Raw genomic sequence first — 23,016 nt, 5'->3', positions numbered from 1 at the left:
GCAGAGAGGCCTGTTTAGCCGAGGCCTGGAAGTCTTCTATATGTCTGGCACTTTGGTGGGGCAGCTGGAAGGGAAAGGCCGCCTAGGAACCCTGAGCATCCATCCACACATCATCGCTTTAGGGCAGCAGCCTCCGCAGACAGACTTCTAATAGGATGGAAAGCTCATGGCTCAAAACCTGAGTGCTCTGTGCCAGGCGTGGTGGCGCAGGCCTTTAATCCCAGCACTCAGGAAGCAGAGCCAGGTGGATCGCTGTGATTTGAGGCCAGCCTGGTCTACAAAGGCAGTGTAGGACAGCCACAGCTACACAGAGAAACCCTGTTTTGAAAAACCAAAACCAAACCAACAACAAAAACCTAAAAACAAAAACTGAACAACAAACAAACAAACAACCTCCCAAACCCCGAGCTTTCGCAGGCTGTCTCGATGAGACCTGGTAGGCTGTGGTCACATGGTGGGGGAGGAGGTCCCCTTCTGTCAGAGGTTTAGGGGAGGGGAATAGGGCAGAAGAGGGAAGGGGGCTGGGAATGGGAAGATGCAAGTGAGGGGATAACAAATGGGATGTAATCTAAATAAATGATGGTAAATTAAAATAAAAAGCCCGTGAGTGTTCTGGTAAGTATGGTAGAAATACACATGATCTGTTATAACCAGCTACCTGTTATGAGTCATGTGGCGGCTATTCCTTCATGCTCCATTTGTCTAAATAAATCCACCCAGATTCAAAGGAACACTAAAGAATCTGCAGCCAGTTTGAATTGTCACAGACCCCACAGTGCACAGCACAGAGCTTTGGGCTTAGCAAACGACAGGAAATTGGGAACTCAAAGGAGCTAAACTTCCAGTTGTGATAGTGTAAGTAGAAGAGAGGACAGTGTGACTGCAACACAGAGGCACAGAAAGAGCCCTGTACATGTCTGTGCTCCTCTCCTCCTCCTCAGCACTGCTTTGGTTTTGTTACTGTTGGGTATTGAGGCCTGGCCCCGCCCTGTAGCCCTGGCAGCCCTGTACATCATTACTCTCCTAGGCTCGCTCGGTCTTCCTGTTTCAGCCTCCTAAGAGCTGACAGGGAAGGGCCACCATGTTCATCTTATCGACATAATTAAAAAAGAGAAAAGCTAAGAGTCAAACGCAATTTAGGAGGTCTGGGATGCCCCTAAGAGTGTCTTACCCTCTCCCTGAGCTCCTTTCTACACACACTCGTGCATAAATCTATGTCAAAATCTTTGTGATAAATCCCAACTTTACTTTTAAGAAAAGTCTGTGGTGAGCTTACTAGCAGAAAGAGAAAACTAAAAAGAGAATTGGAGGAGGGGGCCAGCAAGGTGGTTTAACAGGTAAAGGTGCCCAATGTGCAAAGCGCGTGCGTGCACGTGCGTGCGCGTATGCACACACACACACACACACACACACACACACACACACACACACACACTCACACACACCAAAACCCCCAAAGCCATAGCCCAAGAGAAGGCATGCATATCCCTTTTGATAAAAAAAAAAAGTTTAAAAGGTAAAGCTAGTACTCAAAATAGAGACATTTTAATTAAATTCAATAATAAAAAATACACAATCAATTAAAAACAAACAAGAGAGTGCTGAAGAGATGGTTCAGAGGTTAAGAGCAGTTTCTGCTCTTCAGGAGGACCTGGGTTCAATTCTCATAACCCATTTGGTGGCTCAAAATCATCTGTAACTACAGTTCCAGGGGATTCAATGCCCTCTTCTAGTCTCTGTGTGCACTTATATGCATGTAATACAGAGACACACATGTAGTCAAAACATCCATACACATAACATTTTTTTAATGGACAAGCGCTCTACATAGATTCACTAAAGATGTGTAGACACAAATAAGTATATGAAAAAAATCTCAATATCATTTCACATTAATAAGCTGCAAATTAAATAATGAGATATTACACATCATTTAATGATGAATATTAAAAACAGAATCAACAAAACAAAACACAAGAAAACCAAATGCCAGTGCTGACACAAACTGGATCAATAAGCCTTCTTCTCGCTCACTGGGGTCACATGTGCAGCGGTGACAACTGGGAAGCTCTTTTAAACAGAGACTTTGTAGTATGGCCAAGCAGCTGCTCTCCTGGTTGCTCAAGTAAATTGAAAGTGTATATGTTTAGAAAAAAAAACCTGTACATGGACTTTTACAATAGTTTTCTTTATAACTGATAAAACCTGTAAGCCACCAAGACGTCTGGTGGTAAATATATGAATATATAAACTGTGATATATCCATATAGAACATAATTCACTGCTAAAAAGAAAATAAGGCCCCCGCCAAAAAACAAAAAAAAAAAAAAAAAAAAAAAACAAATAAGCCAGCAAGCTGCAGAGTGACAAATAGAAACCTAGAATGAATGCTGCTCAAAAGAAAGCCAGTCTGAAAGGCTACGTGCCATATGACAGGAAAGTCAAAGCTATAGAGACAGTAAAGAGAGCAGCGCTTGACAACCACACAGATCAGGACGCACAGTGTGGAGCCTGCCCCATACATCTACCACACAACCACTGCACCTGCGGCTCAGGGGTCATTGCGCAAGAGCGGTGGGAAGACTGTAAGAGCCAGAGGAGCGGGGAGTTTGCTATGAGATGGTGTCCCTTAGGAAGGTCAAAAGCTATCCCCACACGTCTCATCGACATGCCTGTCAAAATATGACACGAACAAGAACAATTATAGACATGCCCAAGTGGCGAGGGGAAAAGCCCATGCAGCCTTAGCCCTGCACAAACAGCTACAGGCAACTAAGGCATGCTGAGAGTGGGAGACATAGTCTTCCCTAGGGAAGACCAGATCAATTGGCTATCCAATTCCTAATGGTCATCCCTGAAAACAAACATAGAAGTAACATTATACAAACTGAGTAGGTTGTATTTATGTGCTTAGGAACACACACACACACACACACATGTAACAAAAAATGAAAAAAAGGCCATGAACTTGAAAGAGAGCAAGGGGAGGGAGGGGCACATGGAAGGTGCAGGAAAGGAAGATGGGAATAATGTCATTATCATCTTAAAAAGTTTTAAAAAATTAAATATTTAAGAATGTATAGTGAGCCAGGCATGGTGGCACACGCCTTTAATCCCAGCACTCAGGAGGCAGAGGTAAGAGGATCACTGTGAGTTCGAGGCCAGCCTGGTCTACAAAGTGAGTCCAGGACAGCAAGGCTACACAGAGAAACCCTGTCTCAAAAAACCAACCAACCAAACAAACAAACAAAACCCCCCAAAAAACCCAGAATGGCTAGTGCTTGCCAACAGTTCAGGTTCAAGGAGAAGAGCTGTGTAGATGAGCACAGGGGCTTCTAGGCAACGCAGTCATTTACCCTAACCCACTGTGCACACTACTGTGATGTGGACACACGTGTTCATAAGCAGAAAAGAGACAAAGACCCTCAACACATGCTACACCCTGTAGAGCAGAACTAGAGAAACAACATGAGGAAAACCTGCTGGCTGACATAGCTGTGCACAACTCCTTTTCTGGTCACTGTCTACCTACCATGTTGTACTCAGTGAGATCAGGAGAGGAGGGAGGAAGGTGCGGGGAGCCAGGCTACCTTAGTTCCTGGGCTCCCTTTGCCCACATAGACTGTCTCCGTGTGCTCACATGAACCTTAAACATATGGAGTCACCGTCCACACTGTCACTGTGGCCAGCCGCTTCTGCTCACACAGCAGAGACACAACCCTCACGTCCAGTTCTTATTTTCACCTTCTGCTGCTGCACAGCAAATCCCCCTAACTCTAGCATCTAACACAAATTCAGCATCTCACAGTTTCTATGGATCTTGGCACGGGGGAATGTGGCTCTTTGCTCAGGTCTCACCAGCCTGAAATCTCACCTAATCTCACCTAAGGCCCAAGTCCGTGAACCCCTTGCCTTGCCTCTGGAGAACTCACATGCCTGAAAGGTATAAAAACTACTCCTTGCCACAAGATGGCAGTTTGCTTTTTTGAGTCTATCTCATTTGCTCAAAATCCAATCTCTTTTACAGTCCCACCTGATTAGGGCAGGCCCATCTGGATAGCCATGGTTAGTCCAAAGCCAGCGGGTTCAGGGCCTTCATGAAGCCTGCAGAGCCCTTTATCTGTCATGTAATAGAGACCAGCCATAGGAATGAAAATCACCAAGCTCTCTGACACTTGAGATTGAAGGACAATACAGGAGTGTGCAGCAGCGGGGCAGAAGTCCCGGAGCCGCCTCAGAGCTCTGCCTACCGTGTGGAGAATTAACCCTGAGGAAGCCAACACTTTACACTAATCCTAATAAAGCTGGCCATTCCTCACACTGTCCTCTTAAAATAACCTTCAACAGTCCCACATGAGACAGAAAATGTACTCCAAACTTATTATTCAAGGTTCATCTCCACTTGCCCCAGTAGATGCTGGAATGCTTAACTCCCAGAATCCTTGCTCAGTTGAGTTCTCACGGGTGAGTAATGGGTGGGACGGACCCTGTGTGTCTGCATACCTGCTGCCTCCAGACCTAATCTGCCCTTTCCCTCCTAACTTAAAGCCTATGCAGACTTCAAGAAGCTGCACGGAGCCTCCTACAAAGCCTTTCCTGACTCTTTGGACCCATGTTGAGTTTTTCTTCATCTGAATTTGGCCAGAAATACTAGAGTAGACTGCAAAGATGACCAAATACCGGCCCCCCCCCCCTTGTTCACATCCCTTTGCAGTGCAACTTTGAGAGCTTAAGGACTGGGCCCTGTGACGCTCTTGATCCAATGGAATGCCAGCAAATATGCTACCAGGGCTGAGTGCAGCTCCATGGCAGAGCACTGCCTGGCATCAGGAGGCCAGACTCTACCCCAAAACCACAAAACAAAGCCAATGCAAGCACTGGATACTGAAATAGGGCTTGCCTTTGTGCTGTCCTAGGACCGTGCCACCACTAGCAACAAATGATGACAGACATAAGGCCAAGTCACGCCTGTGGCCCCAAACATCCATGGACCTGTCACATGGAAAATAACAACAGTAGTGCTTCAGACCGTGGGGCGTACATCAACTTGCATTTATTCATTAAAATAAGGAGATTCAAAATCATCTTTTTTAGTAACATTTACTTTAGTGTTTCATTTTAGCATGCATTTAAAACTTATTTACTAATCAAGTGTGTGTGTGCGCACAAATGTATGGTGTGAAGAGTGGCATGTAGTGGCATGTAGAGGCATGTAGAGGCCAGAGGGTAACTGTGGAGTTGATTCTCTCCTTCCATCTTTCAAGGATTGAACTTTAATCATCAGGCTTCTATAGTGAGCAATTTTTAAAAATTTATTTATTTATTGTATATGAGTGCTCTATCTGCAGAAGAGGGCATCAGATCACATGATAGGTGGTTGTGAGCCACCACAAGGTTGCTGGAAATTGAACTCAGGACCTTTGGAAGAGCAGGCGGTGCTCTTAACCACTGAGCCATCTCTCCAGCCCCTATAGCAAGCAATTTTAAATGCTGAGCTGTCTGTCCAGCCCTTGTTGTGCTTTCTTGTAAGAGGAGTTCATTTTACTTACAGTGGAGAAATTGTATGAACTGGTTTTCAGTATCTGAAAGCTTACCCAAATAGCTGGAAACTTACCCAAACACTTGGCTTTAAAAAAGAGATTATATTTATTTGTTTATTTTTTATTTGTGAGACAGGGTTTAACTATGTAGCTCCTACTGCCCTGGAACTCACTATGCAGTCCAGGATGGCCTTTAACTCAAAGAGATCCACCTGTGTCTGTCTCCAGAGTGCTGGATTTAAAGGTGTACATCACCACACCCAGCAAGATTTAATTGTATTTTTCTACGTATGTGTGTCTGTGTGTCTGTGTGTGGATTTGTCCCTGTGGAGGCCAGAGAGGGTACTGGAGCTAGAGGGTATATGCCCTGGAGCTGCAGTTACAGGTGTGAGCCGTCTGACGCCCAAGTGGGAACTGAGCGCAGGTCTTCTGGGAAGCATTATATGCTCTTAACTGCTGAGCCATCTCTGCAGACTCACAGCGCTTGATTACCAACCCAAGTGTCACTAACAGGTAAATGGACAAGTGATCTGTGGTGTATCTATATACAGAAATATTGTTCAGCCATAAAAAAAATGAGATTTTGATATATTGATGTAACATGAATGAACCTCAAAGCCATATGCTAACTGGAATTAGACATAAAAGGGACAAGTATGACTCCACTTAAGAGTATGAATTTTAGCTATACATCATGAATATAACAAGTGTTACTGAACTGTGTATTTTACAATGGCAAATTTCATGTTATATATTCCTTATAGGATTTAAAATTAATGCTGTTATATACTCAAGTCCACTGAACTGTACACTCTAAACAGAGGCCTGAATAGCATGTGAGCTACAGCTTTATGTGTGTGTGTGTGGGTTGGTTTTTTGAAACAAGGTTTTGTTTATTTTTTGACAGGGTTTCTCTTTGTGTAGCCCTGGCTCTTCTGGAACTCACTTTGTAGACCAGGCTGGCCTAGAACTCATAGAGATCTGCTTTCCTTTACCTCCTGGGATTAAAGGCATAAGGTGCTACTTACTGGTTAGTATAAACTATATCTTAATAAAACTTTTAAAAAGTTAAAAGCATAAAAATCAGCACACCAGGCTCAGGGGTGAAGGTACTCGCAGCCAATCCTGACGGCCTGAGTTCATCCCCAGGCTCCACGCAATGAAAGAAAGACCTGATTCCTACAAGTTGTCCTTTGACTTCTGTTTTTGGGCCACAGCATGTGCAAACCCCTGCCGCATGCACCCTAAACACATAAATGTAATAATTAAAAAAAAAAAAAAAAACCTTCAATCTAATTTCTAGAGAATGCTTTCAGCAAAGAAAATCAACAGGCCCCACCCTGACAGCACAGACCATAATAAACACTGTTGGCTGGCCACCTCATTTCGAGGGGGCGATGTTATTAAATGAATATTGGAAAATTTACCAAATGCCCATTTTTTCCAATGACCATTTGAAAGCTGTATCAGAAAATTCAAAAGCCCTTACATTTAGGGTTATAGGAAAAAGTAATTCATGCAGGAGATTGGGAAATAGAATAGTCTTGATTTTACCTTTTTTTTTTTTTTTTAAATCTCAGAAACCCACCAAATTCTAGGTAAATACACTGGTCCATAGTTAGCCTACTGAGGTACCACCTTGTTCAGCATGCTTCCATAAAATAAGGCTGCAAACACAAAATAGACACAAAAACAAATCAAGCCTTGTTTAAAAAAACAACTCCCCCCAAGCTGTAGCTCACATGCTTTTCAGGTCTCTGTTTAGAGTGTACAGCTCCGTGGACTGCGTGTATGTCTAGTCATGAGCTCCTGGTGCACCCGGGCACGCTGGACACCTACAACTCTTTAACGAGAAGCACTGACATAGGAAATGCTCCAGGCTGCCCTCTCCACGGCATCACCTTCTCAGACAGCACCCGGCCACTTCTGTGCATGGGGCATGCACTCTGCACCAGCTCTCAGGAGAACACCCACTTCTGTGCATGGGGCATGCACTCTGCACCAGCTCTCAGAAGAACACCCACTTCTGTGCATGGGGCATGCATTCTGCACCAGCTCTCAGAAGAACACCCACTTTCAAACGCTCTGCCCCACACTCCTGGGATGGGAGGAAGCAATCAGTGTTGGTGCAATTCAAAGTTTGGAGTCAGGAGTCAGGGAGGCAAGTGCACGCTCTCTCTCTGTCTTTGTGTGTGTGTGTATGTGTGTGTGTGTGTGTGTGTGTCTGAACATCAGGGTTTCTCATATTTACACCCAGAGTGTGTGTGTGTGTGTGTGTGTGTGTGTGTCTGAACATCAGGGTTTCTCATATTTATACCCAGAAAAGGAAGTCTGGCTTACAGATGCAAGAAGTATTAGCTCATTTAATGGCACAAGAAAAACGACATCATGGAGAGCAACACAAGGATTAAGAGTATGTTTATATACAGAGTTCTCAGTTCCCAAAGCTGAATTCTAGGTAAGTTTAGCTACTTCTTTCCTCTGCTGGGAGCAAAATGTCAACATGATTTTTTAAAATGAATATTGTAGGGGCTTGAAAAAAATAAGGATCAGGTTGGGCCAAGTAATTTGCAAATATACCAGGAAAAGCCAGTCACCAAAGTTCAACGACACTCAGACTTTTAAAACCTACTTTAAATTTATAAAAGGGGGGGGGGGGGCTCGAGAGATGGCTCAGAGGTTAAGAGCACTGTCTGTTCTTCCAAAGGTCCTGAGTTCAATTCCCAGCAACCACATGGTGGCTTATGACCATCTATAATTAGATATGGTGCCTTCTTGTGGCAGGCAAGTATACATGTGGACAGAATACTGTACAAATGATAAATAAGTAAATAAATATTTACAAAAAGGAAAGTAAGAAGAAAGGAAAGAAGGCAAATGAGAGTTTGCCTAAAAGCCTACTTGTAAGATTAGACAACTTCCTCCATCTTTTCTGGGCACTCAGTAACATTTTCCAAGAGGAATGAACTCTAAAAAGCATATGCAACTGCAAATAGAATGATTATGGAAAAGAGAACGGCTTACAGTCTTGGTGAGGCCGGGGAGGATTCCGCTCCTGACTCAGGAAAGCTTTGGGTCTGCAAACCACAGCCAGTGACAAGTGCGTCTCTCAGCTGCTCAGTGCAGACTGACTGTGCCACCTCCCTCTTGGCTCGTAGATTTGGCAGTGACTCCAGATGGTCTAAAATCAGATCATCATCACTTATAGAAACTGTGAGGTCGTCGCTGCTGCACAGACTTTCCTCCTCCTGCTCTTCCTGCAGTTTTAAGAAGGCCTTTTGTGACTCTGCGTCCCCATGGGCAAGATCATCTGCAGGAGGAGAAGTGAATGCATTGCTGTCACACAGTTCTGAGAGATCCAATAAGAGGGTGAAATTTCATCCTTTAAAAATGTATATAAGTCTGCCAGGTGAGTTGATGCATACCTTTAAGCTCAGCAGAGGCAGGAGGATCTCTACAAGTTCAAGGTCCACACTTGGTCTACATAGAAAGTTCCAGGCCTTCCAGGGCTACACAATGAGATTGTTAAAAATAAAATGAAACAAAAATAAAGGCAAAACCAAAGCCGTAAAAGCACAGGACTGGGAGACAGCTCAGTCAACACAGTGCTCGCCTCGGAAGCACGAAGATACGAGTTCAATATGTTGTGTGCACACAGACACAGGCTGAAGTGCTGTGTTTATATTCCTAGTGCCAGAGAGGCAGAGGAAGGGGGATTCTTGTGTTCCCTAGTCAGTCAGTCTAGACTAAGCAGTGAACTCCAAGCCAACGGAAAGCCCGTCTCAAAGGAACCAGGTGAGCCTTTCTTTCTGAAGCTGACACCCACCCTGTCCTCTGGCTTCCCACCACACGCACACAGGTATGCCCCACCCCTCCCCATACACGTGCTTACACACACACACACATACATACGAATACATTAAAAATGTAGAAACAATCTACAATTACAGTATTTAAATCTTTAAAAAATTTACTCTTTTTGAAAATGTACAAATTTAGTGGTGCTAAGGATCAAGCAAACCCAAGGCCTCCTATATGATAAGTATGTATCTACCGTTGAGCTGAGCACCCTTAGCCCTCAAAAATATTTTAAACACTTTTTAAATATATGATTTTAAAATTTTGTGAATTTATCTTTTGAAACATTTCCATGAGCACATGTAAGAAGTCATTAAATAAATTAAAAAAAAAAAAAATCGTTAAATGGAGCTCGGTGACAAAGTCATTTCTTTGTTAGAAGAAATAAAGTCATGACCAGAAAGTTAGGTATTAAGAGAAATCAGCACTAAAATTTAGGCAATTAAAAACAAAACAAAACAAAAACCCCCAAAAACCAACAATTCAGTCTGTCACCTCACCTGTGAAACCTTCCCAAGGAGCATGCTTCTCTCCCGCCCACTTATGTGCAGATGCACGGTGTTCTGAGACTGATAGCACGGGGACTGGCGGGCTGGCGCTTTCTTCCCCGACTTCAATATGTTCCCGTGTCAGTATTGCTCCGTCTGATCCCTCTGATCTGCTGGAGCTGTCACACTTTAAATCAGTGGTTCTGTTCTCGGGACTTAATCTTTCCCGTGCCGAGGAATGGGGTTCAGCAGACTTTCTGCCTTCAGATGAATTACTCTCGCTGTGACGTGTGCTGCTCCCTATCTCCAGGCAATGAGTTTGTTCTTTCTCAGACAATACACAGCTTGTGACTGGCGTTTTCTCACCAATCTGAAGAGATGCCTTTCCATCTATTTTGTCAGACTTATTTGAGCACTGTGTGTCACTAGTAGTTTGTACTACACAGCTGTCTGTCACACAGCTGCTCTGGGCTGTCTGTTGGGGTGAATGTGGGTCAGGGATTAAAAAGTTCTTTGTGGGTTGGTTAGATTTCTGCTCTGTGCTGAAATCTTCAATGCTTGAGATGGCTGACATCTGGCGGCCCATGAAGATTGTTGCTGGTTGATACAATCCTCTTGACATGGCTGTCCTTGAGTTAATTCCTGCCTGCACTGCATCCTGCAAAAGAGGTGTGAGCTAAACATGTTGCATAGGAACAGTTAAGTAGAGAGGGGAGGATGTAAGGAAGGTAACCGCAGACATCAGCCTCTACCACCCACAGATAAAACATGACTTCCCACTTAATGAGCTTGCCCGCCCTACCACAGTACAGGTTACTCCGGCAACAGCAAGGGCGCTGTACAAAGCAACTCGCACTAAGAGCAGCAGAACTCACTGCTGAAAACGAAATGCATGCATTGAATCCAGCTGAAGTGCATGCCTGAAATTTTAAAAATTTAGGTTGCTTTTTAGGTTACTCCAGTGATGTTTCCTGAGTGGTGGTGAGTTTTGCAAGTGCTCTATACAGAACACACTCAGCACTATCAGAAAGGAACTTGACAGAATTTAAAAAAAAAAAAAAAAAGCAACCAGGAGAACAGGTAAGACAGAGAATGAGAGGGTTCAAACTCCATCTCTACTGCTATGTATAAAATACAAACTTTTAGTGGTGACCTTCACAATGGCATTAAAGCATACCATAACACACACAGAATATTCACAATTTGTAATCAAATTAACATCAAAATTTCCTGAACATCTTCAAGAAATGTATAAATAACTTAAATTTACTGGCATGTTTGTGGGAAAGCTGAGCCTGGTCTTCGAAGGAGAAAAGGAGACATGAGAGGCAAAGCCGAGCAGAGGGCACAGCTTGGACAGGGAAATGGTGCCAAGCAGAAGACAGGCAACAAGCAGGAGCCTTCCGGGAGGTAAGGCCTTTCTTCTAGAGGGAGCAGTGCTCCTCCCCCTTCCCCCCGCCCCCCCCCCCCCAGCGGAGCTCACTCGTGAGGATAGATGGAAATACCAACAGGCAAACTGCAAGCCAAGGGCTGCCAAGAGAGACCAACAGGATCCAGGCTTCCCTCCAAACACTGCCTCTTCTAATCCCGCAAGAACAGAACAAAGCCACCACGCATGCCCAACTCTGCAGCCAACAAACACTGTCTGCTCTGTAGCAGGTGACAACCGTGAAAAGCTCTTCAGAACCCAGGAGTTTAACCAGCTTTCTAGAAATCTGGGGAGCATTTGTTTAAGAGAACCAGTTAGACCTTGAAAAGAACAGTAAGCTCCTGGGCTCCCAGGTGCTGGCCAACTTGGCCACCTGTCGGCACAGAGGAAACCAGCCACACGCTGCCGGAAGCAGAAAGGAGGCAGAATTCTTCCGAGGCCTCATTTCCAGACAACAGGCATCATGTGACTATGGTAGTTCCTTGGGGGACTTCATGCAAAGGACTGTTTTGATTTGACCCAGCTTTGAGTTGACCCAGTGCAAACAGCTCTGTTCCCAAAAAGAGTTTGTTGAAAACAATCAGAAGCAGTTGTCTATCGTGGAAGCTGCCCAGGGCTGTAGACGGCGCTCAGAGTCAACAAAGGCTACACACGCTGTAAGGAGAAAGCCGGGCACACTCTGGGGTGTTATCTAGATGACCATCTGCACTCTCCAGCTGTAGTTCCCATGAAATTAGCACCTGAGTTATCACCTCTTGCTCACACTGAGGTGGAGCTGTGACCTGCTCAGCGGAGTGTAGGTATGTCCAATGTAAGATGGCAAGAATCCTAGTCCCAGTCATTAAAGAAAGCTAATAGTTATTAAAGTAAATTTAACAGAAACCTCAGTTATCACACATGAAAAATAACACACATTCCACCTAACTAGATCATAAAACAAAAAGCAATGAACAAATTCTGGAAGGGTAGACTTTTCAGAATTGCCACATTTAATTACTTAAAAGTGAAATAAAAAGAAATAATAAACATTGTCTCTCATACAGACTGTGAACATTTTCAGTCAGTAGAAACTATCTCTGAGGAAATCCAGGTATTAAACTTACTAGATAAAGGTATTAAATTAGCAACAATTAGCTAAATAAGTTTTAACAGTTTAAGAAAACCAAGTCCAAAGAATTAAAGTATGCCAGCACCCAGATGCTCATTTTTTGTTGTTGTTGTTGTTCTGTTTTTCAAAATAGGGTTTCTTGGTATAGCCCTAGCTGTCCTGGACTCACTTTGTAGACCAGGCTGGCCTAGAACTCACAGAGCTTCGCCTGCCTCTGCCTCCTGGAGTGCTGGGATTACAGGCATGCGCCACCACACCTGGCTTCAGAGGTTGACTCTTGAGGCACCAGATGAATGACTTTGAAGCCAGTAGGCATGTTAACTGCGGCCTACTTCAAAAGTGGGAAGAGGAGGGGAGACAAACAGACAGAGAAACAGACACAGAGACAGAGATATTTTAAATATAAGAATGTCCAAATAGAGAACATTATAAAGATGTGTAAGGTATAGGGCTGAAACCAGGCATACCTGTAATCCCAGAAGTTGGAAGTTAGACACAGGAGAATATGGGGTTCAAGGCCAGCCTCGCTACATAGAGAACTCAAAGTCAGCCTGAAATACATGAGATACTATCTCAAAAGAATTAACCAAAATTTCAGAGCTAGCTTGGTGTGGTAGGGCATGCCTTTTATCCTCGCACTGTGGCAGAGACAGGCGGAGCCCCGTGAGTTTAAAGACAGCCTGGTCTACAGAGAACTCCAGGCCAATCAGGGCCTACACGGAGGGATACTGTCTCAAACCAAATTAAAGGGCTAGAGATATAGCTGTCTTGCCAAGCATGAGTAAATTTAGTTTAAACCACAGTACAAGAGACATAAGTTATTAAAAAGGACCAAATAGAAATTCTGCAGCAGGGCATACGCCTTTAATCCCAGAACTCTGGGAGGCAGAGGCAGGTGGATCTCTGTGAGTTCAAGGCCAGTCTACAAAGCGAGTCCAGGACAGCCAAGGCTACACAGAGAAACCCTGTCTTGAAAGTCACCCCTCCCCCAACCCCCACTGCCCCCCCACACACATACAAAGAAAGAAATTCTGCACTTGAAAAGTACAGTCATTGGAATGAAGAATTAGAAGGGTTCAGCAGCAGATCTAAACAGACAAAAAGAATTAGCAATGTTGAGACAGGTACACTGAGATTGTGCAATCTGAGTCAAAAAAAAGAAAAAAAAGAAGAAAACTGCAGCCTCAGAACACCATTTATTTTATCAAATGCGATAAGGTCATGGCGGGCAGTGGTGGTGGCGGCAGCGATATCTTTATAACTTTGGAATAAGCATATTTCAAAGGTCTCAGAAATTTAAATATAAGTGAAAAGAGATTATTCTCTATTGCTCTCTTCATTGGTGATGAAAGGCTACAGTTAATGATGATCCTTTTCTGCAGCCAGAGTTAGCTCTAAGGAGAACCATAAAATCTGAAAACTACAAGGCAGCAGGATAAGGACAAAGCAGGCCCTAGCACTGGACTGGGACGCGCCTCTAGGCTTCCGGAAGGGTGCGGCAAGCAAAAGCATGCACCACTCTCTCTACTCACAGAGCACACAGTATGTCCTCCTCCAAACGCCTTGTCAATGCAAGTCTTTTGCTGGAAAAAAGTAGTCTGGCCTCACGACAGGATCATCACAGGTTTTTTTGTTTATTTTTTTCCAGAATACATGCTGTACACATATACTCAGAACCACCGCCTGCCCTCTCTCTCTCTCTGTCTTTGTTCCCCTGAGTGGACAGGCGCGGAGGCTCTTGGATATTTTCTGTTACAGTGGACACAGCCTGTTTAAAAACAATCTCATTATCTTTATCATGATTCATTTCAGCCACTTCTGAATTTTTGTCTTTCCAAAAATGGCAAAGGAACTGGAGAGGGCGCTGGGTGCCCCAGGCTTCTCAGGGGCGCTGGGTGCCCCGTGAGGCTCTTTTCTCCTTTTTCTTCTGTAAGCCTGAAACCTCCTTTTTCATATAAGGTGAAGCGGGTGCGGAGACTATAATGAATTCTTTCTTCAGTTAATCTCTTCCGGAGTAACTTTTGTTTCCTTTTAAATCACCCTCCTATTTTTTGCCCACATTTCCAATTCTGATTATCCTGTTTCGCTGCTGGATATGATGGTGAAGGAAATGGCACATTCTAGTCTTTACAAAGCTCTACATGTACTTTCCTGTTGGCATAAAACAGCACAGCTCAAGTCTTTCACCACAATGGTGGTTGTTTGTAGTTTCCCCAACCATCTTGGCAACATCCTCAGCCTCACTCCATAGAGGCGGAGCTACAGCCATGTCCAATCCTTTTCCTTCTGAACAGTCTGAACCCTGTAACAGTGCCAACGGGGGACATACATCGGTCTAAACCCTGTCACAGTGCCAACAGGGGAGACACACATTGGTCTGAACCCTGTCACACTGCCGACGGGGAGACACACATCGGTCCAGCTTTTAAAAAGTGCTGGAGGTGGGTGGCCCTAAAGACTGCGCCAGAAATGAGGGGATTAACGCACATATGTACACATTACACATGTTTGTGCATATGTATGCGTGCATATAGAGGCCAGAGGTCAATGTCAGATGTCTTCCTCAGCTCTTTCTTATTTTTTGAGACAAGGTCTGTGTGACGCTGAGGATGTCAGACCAGCAGAGCCCAGGCTGTCCACCGCCTCTGCCTTCAGCAGTGCTGGGAGTGCACACATGTATCACTGGGCTGGCTTTTTACATTAGATGCTAGAGAGCTGAGCTCAGGTCCTCACGTTTGTATGCCAAGTCTTCTGACTGAGCCATCTCAGCAGCCCAGAGATGTTTTTTTAATCTGTCTGCTTTGTTGTGAGTTGGTGAGCCTGTTCCATGCCCTGTGAAACTGAGTCTTCTTGAAGACCCAGAAAAAGACTTGGCTTAGCTGGGCGGGGAGAGGGCACCATGCTGAAGGTGGTCACGCAGCACAGTTCCATACGATGCCTTCCAATAGTAGAAGTTCTGAAGAAACAACAGAAAAGCTTCCCAAAGTAGACAAAAGGCAGGAGCTGCACACAGAGGGCCACGAGGCAAAGCAGTGTGGACCAGAGAGACCTATACTCAGTAGCTTCCAGGGGAAAATTAAATCCAAAGCAGACAGAAGGCAAGCAATGGTAAAGGTTATAGCAAAGATAACATTTAGAGAGCAGAGACAGAAAAGGGGAGCAACAAACCAAAAAATGATTCTTTGAAAAGATGAACCAATTAAAAACCTTTTAAATAGGTTCATCAAGAAAACACAATGACTCAATTCATTAAAATCAGAAATGGAAGTGGGTAGGTAATTTTTTTTCTTTTTTTTCTTTTTGGTTTTTCAAGTCAAGGTTTCTCTGTGTAATAGCCCTGACTGTCCTGGAACTCTCTTTGTAGACCTAGCTGGCCTAGAATTCAGAGATCCTCCTGCCTCTGCCTCCCAAGTGCTGGGATTAAAGCCGGTGTGGGTAGCTAATTTGTCACTAATTTTTCATTAAAAAAAAATTAGAGAAATCCAGGAGTAAGTTTATACTAAGATATAGAAACTCCTCAGAAAATTGGATATATTCTTAGAAAAGCACTACCAAACTAACTCAAGGAGAGAAATATCTGAACAGACCTAGAAGTCCACGAAGACTGGTCAGGCACAGTGGGCTCTACCACATGTTAAAGAAGGGTTTATGCCAGACATGTCCAAGCTCTCTAAAAGCCGCCAAGGAAGAGCTACCCGAGACTGGATCTTCACACTAAAACGAGGCAAAGGCACCACAGGAAAACCGAAGGCCACTACCATGCCTGTGGGTGAACCATTCGCAGTGAAACAGAGCAACCTGAACCAAGCATCACAGACAGAAGAGCAGGGAACAGCCCAGTCACAGAGGCTGCAGAGAGCAAGGTCAGAAAGCAGAGGCAGATACAGTGTCTGATAAAGCCTCGCTTTGGCACGGGCTGTGCCTTCTCTTCACGATCTCACAGGGAGCCAGGCTCCAGCCCCCAGGGATCCTTTCAAGACAGCACAACTGTTTATGAACGCTCTGCACTCCTGACCACTCCAATACCATCATCGCAGTGTGTGAATGAGGGAGGACACAAAGATTCAGGCACAGTAACTGCCACAGTAAGACGGTAAGCTGTAACAAGTGTGCCTAGGGGTGTGAGGTCAGTAGACGCCACCGCGGTGTCAGGGATGTAGAAGGTACAGCACTTCAGATATAGCAGCAGAACACAAACTCCATAGCTAACAGGGTTAGGAAAAGTGTGCGTGTGCCTACTGAGGGTGTGGAGTAACATGGGACAGACGAGCTGTCTAGAAGAGAGACCCTCCCTCCATGACTCATTTGAACTTTAGTTCTTCAGCTTTCATGCCACAGGCAGAATCTCTGGTAAGTAAAACTCACCTGCTACTATTAATCTAGTTCAACAAATACTTTCCTTATTCTACATAAAAAAGTGATTGTTCAAACACATGGTTCCAAAAAATGGGCTACTACTACGGAGTACTCTAGCAGGCTGTGCCAGGAGTGCTCCTCTAGCAGGCTGTGCCAGGAGTGCTCTAGCAGGCTGTGCCAGGAGTGCTCCTCTAGCAGGCTGTGCCAGGAGTGCTCTAGCAGGCTGTGCCAGGAGTGCTTCAGCAGGCTGTGCCAGGAGTGCTCCTCTAGCAGGCTGTGCCAGGAGTGCTCTAGCAGGCTGTGCCAGGAGTGCTCCTCTAGCAGGCTGTGCCAGGAGTGCTCCTCTAGCAGGCTGTGCCAGGAGTGCTCCTCTAGCAGGCTGTGCCAGGAGTGCTCTAGCAGGCTGTGCCAGGAGTGCTCCTCTAGCAGGCTGTGCCAGGAGTGCTCCTCTAGCAGGCTGTGCCAGGAGTGCTCTAGCAGGCTGTGCCAGGAGTGCTCCTCTAGCAGGCTGTGCCAGGAGTGCTCTAGCAGGCTGTGCCAGGAGTGCTCCTCTAGCAGGCTGTGCCAGGAGTGCTCTAGCAGGCTGTGCCAGGAGTGCTCCTCTAGCAGGCTGTGCCAGGAGTGCTCCTCTAGCAGGCTGTGCCAGGCTTGGACCTGGAGGCCGACAGTGGTTATTTACTAGAGATCTGGGGCACATCGCTGATCACAAATCTAAGTCTCAGAGGCCTTTGGCTTTTCACTTTAAGATCAATTTAGACAGTTATCAGACTGGCTGCTAACCCAGCTCATGGAGGACACAGCGGTTCAGTGGTCTCCCTACACGGCAAAGACCAGGTGAAGCGTCTCCGAGATAGCCCTACAACAGGGGTTCTCAAGGCTCTTTAACCCACTAGGAGGAACAAAAGACCTCACGTCCATTCCCACTGGACAAAGCCAGAGAACCAAGCCAAATGCCAGGAACAACTTAAGATGTCCATCTTACAAGGAGGGAAAGTAGCACACAATGGGATTTGACTTACAGTAATGCTTCAGACCCACAGGAAGTGGAAGGGACGCCCTGTTAACAGATACTTGCTTCCGGTAAAGAGAAGCTGCAGCTCACATCAGCAGGTGCTTCCGTGCTGTTTACTCAGCATGCATGGCTACAGCTGCCAGAGTACTAGACTCTGAGTCCTCGGCAAACTCTAACAATACACTAATGCACGAGAGTGTTAGGTTTTAGGGGCCTGTGGTAAGTTAGGAGTTATGATAAGATGACCCTAGCTGCACATAAGAATGCAAGTCCACAGTGGGACATCGTTCACCAGAGCCCAGGCAGGCAACCCTTGAGCATCTGTGAAGACGCAGGAGGGCGTCTGCTTAGTTTGGCCTGTTGAACATCCAGCTGTCGGTGATAGGAGTGGACGCATATGTGCACCTGGGTCTGAGAATTTCAAACTTAGAGAAAAGTTGCAAGAATCACGGAAAAAGTTAGCTTAATACTGTTTAGCAAGCCTGACCAACTGTTTCCATCTCCCCATTTTTTTGGCCATTCTTGCCAGCTCTGTACATATGCATCTGTACACTTATATATGTCAACTGTTGCTGCATGTCTCCTAGGCTCATGGCACTCTTTGTCCCAGTGGGTGGGCTTCATTATTAGGAAATTCAATTTGGATATAATTTTGTTCCCTATTTTGTAGTTCATAGTTTTTGCCAATTGCCCAAATAACGTCCTTTAGAGCTAGTTACCTTTGTTCGAGGATGAAGACTCAGTTCACACTCGTGTTTCCTGAGTCTCTATTAATCTGCAGCAGAGGGCTAGCCTTTCCCATTCTTGACCTTGACATTTTTAAGAATTTAGGTTATCTGCCGGCATTCTGTCGCTCGGTGTATTTGACTGATGTTTCTTTAAGATTACATTCATCAGCCTGGTCTACAAAGTGAGTCTAAGATAACATGGCTACCCAGAGAAACCTTGTCTCAAAACAAACAAACAAACAAACAAACAACAACAACAAAAACAGTCTCTGAAGACCACATTCATATTATTCATTTTTTAAGTATAATCACTAAAGAGTGTTCTACTTTGTAAGGAGCAGGAAGAATAAGAGTGAGTGAGAGACACTGATTGATTCCTAGTTTTATTCTTAGTAAGCAAAATAATTAGAAATACTCTCTCGAAGGGTGGTTTCTTTAAAACAAGACTGAAAACAATGTAATATCATTTCATATGTGTTACATTAAATTTAAAAAATCATATAGAGAAAAATCTGATGGCCTGAGTTCAGTCCCTGAGACTCAGCACGTGGAAGGAGAGAACTGACTCCCATGAGTTGTCCTCGGAGCCCTGCATGTGCACCATGACGCGCGTGCACGCGCGCGCACACACACACACACACACACACACACAAATGTAGTATAACATTAAGTACTGCACTGGGCCGAGGGATATTACTAGAAAGCCTGGCAGAAGCTAAATGGAATAAAAAGTTTACTTGATCGTAAAGCGCGCTCTGGTGTTTGCTTCCTAGGTGTGTGGCTTCTGCCACTGCAGCTTGAGACGCTAAGGGTGTGAACAGGGTGTGAGGCCCAAAGGCCCTTCTTACACTACTTCTGTAACGTTTCTGCAAATCTTAGAATGGCTTTAAAAATTATAAGCTGAGACGGCCGTTCCTGTTCTGTGAGCTAGCACTCGGAAGGCAGAGGTAGGAAGAGTGCAGTTTGAGGCCAGCCCAGCATCCATTTATATTCGAAAAGAAGTATCTAGCAGTAAGAGCCCTGAACATGGCCGGGTGGGGTGGCGCACGCCTTTAATCCCAGCACTTGGGAGGCAGAGACAGGTGGATGACTTGTGAGTTTGAGGCCAGCCTGATCTAAAACACGAGTCCAGGACAGCCAAGGCTACACAGAGAAACCTTGTCTCAAAAAACAAAAACAAAAAGCAAAACAAAAGAAAACAAAAAAGAGTCCTAAACATCCTTCTCTTTGACTCAGTAACTCTATGTGGAAATTCATCTTAAGGAAATAAACCTAACAGAAAAACAAACAAACAAACAAACAAACAAACAAACAAAAAACCCCAACAACACTATGGAGACATACAAGTTCATATATAGATCATTTATAACCAAGAAAAGTTAGAAGCAACCTATACATACAAAAGGAGGTATTATGACATCACCAAAATGAGGCACATGAAAGTTAGCAACACACTGAGGGAAATGCCCGATGTGGAGAATGAAAACCGACAAATAAATGAAGCAATATCTAAGCAAGGCTCACCCTACACACAGTAATAAAATGTGCTGTGTTAAGACTATGTCAGGAATGTAAATATAGTTATTGTCTTGTTCTTTCAATTTAACTTGATTTGAACTTTTAAACTAGTTATATCAAATCATAAAATCTGCCTTTTCAAAGCACACAATTAGCTATAGTATTTAGTATTTTCACAGAATTATATAACTATTGTTATAATTTTAGAACCTTTTGTATCACTCCAAGAAGAAACATTTTTTAGGAATTTTCCTCAATGCTTTCTACCCAGATCATCACCCTGGCAATGGCTAATTTTTCTAACTTTATGTATTTACCTGCACTGGGCATTTTATATAAATGGAATTATACAGTATGTGATCTTTTTGACTTTTTAAAAAACTTAACATAATGTTTTCAAGGTTCATTAGTGGTACAGTATCTAACAGTATTTCATTCCTTTTCATGGCTTAATCATGATATATATATATATTATCATGTGTGTGAGTGTCTGTCTGTCTGTCTGTCTTATTTTGTTTATCCTTCCATCAAATGACAGACATTTGTGTGATTCCTCTTTCTAGCTCCTTCTGAGCAAGGAGGGTTCCTAACACCTCACGATGGTTTTAGTCCTGCACCAGCGTCAATCCTTAAGGACATGACATAAGGACTAGTTTATCTGTGTCCTTCTATTGCTTTGTAGTTATAAATTGGCTGTAAATCCATTGTCCATGATTTCCGCTTTGTTCTTCCTTTTCCTGCCCTAGTTATCCATCTTCTACCTCTTAAAATCTGAGGGAGCTGGGAGAATAAGACAAAGCAAATGAACATGGCTGAAAGCACTTACTGGTGACCAGAAGGCTCACTCACACCTGTAGTGAGGCAAACAGACATCAGCAAGTTCAGAACTGGTGCACTTAGGAACTACAGTTTCAAAGCAGCTAAGTCTTGGTCCTTAATCTACTAGAAAATGATGTATTTGTTCACACTGGTGCTTTTCTGTTTAAGATTTATTTATTATTTATACAGTATTCTGCCTGCATGTGTACTTGCAGGCCAGAAGAGGGCATCAGATCTCATTATAGACGGTTGTGAGCCACCATGTGGTTGCTGGGAATTGAACTTAGGACCCTTGGAAGAGCAGACACTGCTTTAACCTCTGAGTCATCCCTGCAGCCCCCACCATTGGTATTTTGAAAACTAATAGGAACATTTTATTTTTTCTGAATGGATTTCCCCTACAGCCAGGGAATGAGAAGCAGCAAGCCGAATGCAGAACAGAAAAGGAGCCTCCACAACAAGCTTTCAGCTGCACATACAGTGGCTTTCTTTTTTTTCTTTTTTTTTGTTTTGTTTTGTTTTGTTTTTCAAGACAGGGTCTTTCTGTGTAGCCTTGGATGTACTGGATTCACTTGGTAGATCAGGCTGGCCTTGAACTCACAGCGATCCGCCTGCCTCTGCCTCCCTGAGTGCTGGGATTATAGGCGTGCACCACCGTGCCTAGCCCAGAATGGCTTTTCTAATGATATAGTATTTTACTGAATATAAGCATATGAGATTTGTAGAAGACCCTAAGATGACAAAAACACAAACAAACAAACAGAAACACCCAGCATTTGTTTTCCTCTGGAGCTTTCCTTGTATCACATCAGAGGAGGAAAGAAACCATGTTCCACAGAACGGCCCTTTGCTAAACTGGCTTCTCTTGCCCTGCTCATTGACCCTCTCGCCTCTCCTCACTCCACAAGACACGCCCCGGCACCTAGCAACTTAGCATGCTCTCACATACTCCCACCACAGAGAGAGCGAAGGCAGACAGCCACGTGGCCGAGAGCCCCACAGAGGGCGTCTGAACTGTGGGAACGGCTCCTTCCAGAGTGGCCCTTTCCAAGCATCATTTCTCAAGCAAATTATTTTATATGGAAACTAAAAAGTGGGTTGATGGACATAGTAAGACTCTTGTCCAAAATAAAACTTTAAAAACAAAAATATATATTTTTTTGTTTTGTTTGTTTTTACGTAAGACTCGGGATTAGCCAGTTCTGGTGGGATCTGGATTCAGGTTCTAGCACTCACCAGTGTGGGACCTGGGGACAAGGAACTTAACTCCTATGAATGCTCATTTCCTGATTTGCAAGGTAAATAGTAAAATACTGTGGGTTTTGTGAGGCTGTTCGTAGGGCCGTGTACTCACACGCACACAAATCCCGAGAACGAGAGCAGACATACAGCTCAAGCCCAGTGCAAATGCTCGCTGTGACAGACCCACACTTCCCAGTAGACACTCAGAAGGCACACCTAAAAGGAAGCAGAGTGCCAACAGTGCAGGCTCCATCCGGCCTGTTCTGCACATCTCTCACACAAACGGAACAGCCCTTTCTTTTGCTCTGAGCAGCATGCTAGCACCTTGTCGTCTGTGAGCTGAGAGAGAAGAGCATTTTCTACACAACCGTGAAAAAATGGGTCTGTGTACCTAGTTTGTAGAAGGGTTTGAATTTGTTTACATAATCCAGCCCTCTTGAGCAAGTACTCTAATCCATCTTAGGCTCTAATTGTCTTCTGGATTACCAGCATATGAATGAAAAAGCTATGAAAACGGCTGGGAGTGTGACTCAGTGGCAGAATGCTCACAAGACATTTCTAAGAGCTGGTGTTCAGTTCTCAGCACTGAAAAAATATTAATAGAAAAGACATCAAGCTGAATACAGACTGACTATCTTTTACGTGTCATGGGCTGGAGTCAAATGTCCTCGGAACTTTGAGGGGACAGAAGGGAAGGTCATTATCCCCACAAAGGCAACTGCTTAGACTCATTCTAGGAAGAGCCTGCGTTTCCCACTTGAGCAGTGAGTGGCTCAGGAAGCTGTTGATGAGGGCAGTACTGTGACCTGCTGAGGTAAGACAGTGGGCCGAGATGATAGCAACCTCTGCTTATTTCCCACAGCAGCTAGAAGAGGGCCAGGCCCGAGCTCCTGGGTCCTCATTCTCCTACCCCGCCTG

General features: G+C 44.5%; 1 protein-coding gene across 1 annotated transcript in view; it reads right to left on the bottom strand.

The window, feature by feature from the left end:
* Positions 1 to 23,016, bottom strand: part of Kiz (kizuna centrosomal protein) — a 112,850-nt gene that overhangs the window by 72,157 nt on the left and 17,677 nt on the right. Inside the window, exons 5-6 of the mRNA XM_051144784.1 lie at positions 9,899 to 10,544; positions 8,565 to 8,850 (exon numbers count right to left, since the gene is read on the bottom strand). Coding sequence (XP_051000741.1) covers positions 8,565 to 8,850; positions 9,899 to 10,544 — 932 coding nt within the window. The remainder of the gene's footprint in view (positions 1 to 8,564; positions 8,851 to 9,898; positions 10,545 to 23,016) is intronic.

This window comes from Acomys russatus, chromosome 4 (assembly GCF_903995435.1).
Source record: "Acomys russatus chromosome 4, mAcoRus1.1, whole genome shotgun sequence".
NCBI lineage: Eukaryota > Metazoa > Chordata > Mammalia > Rodentia > Muridae > Acomys > Acomys russatus.
This window is presented reverse-complemented; position numbering and strand designations above follow the sequence as displayed.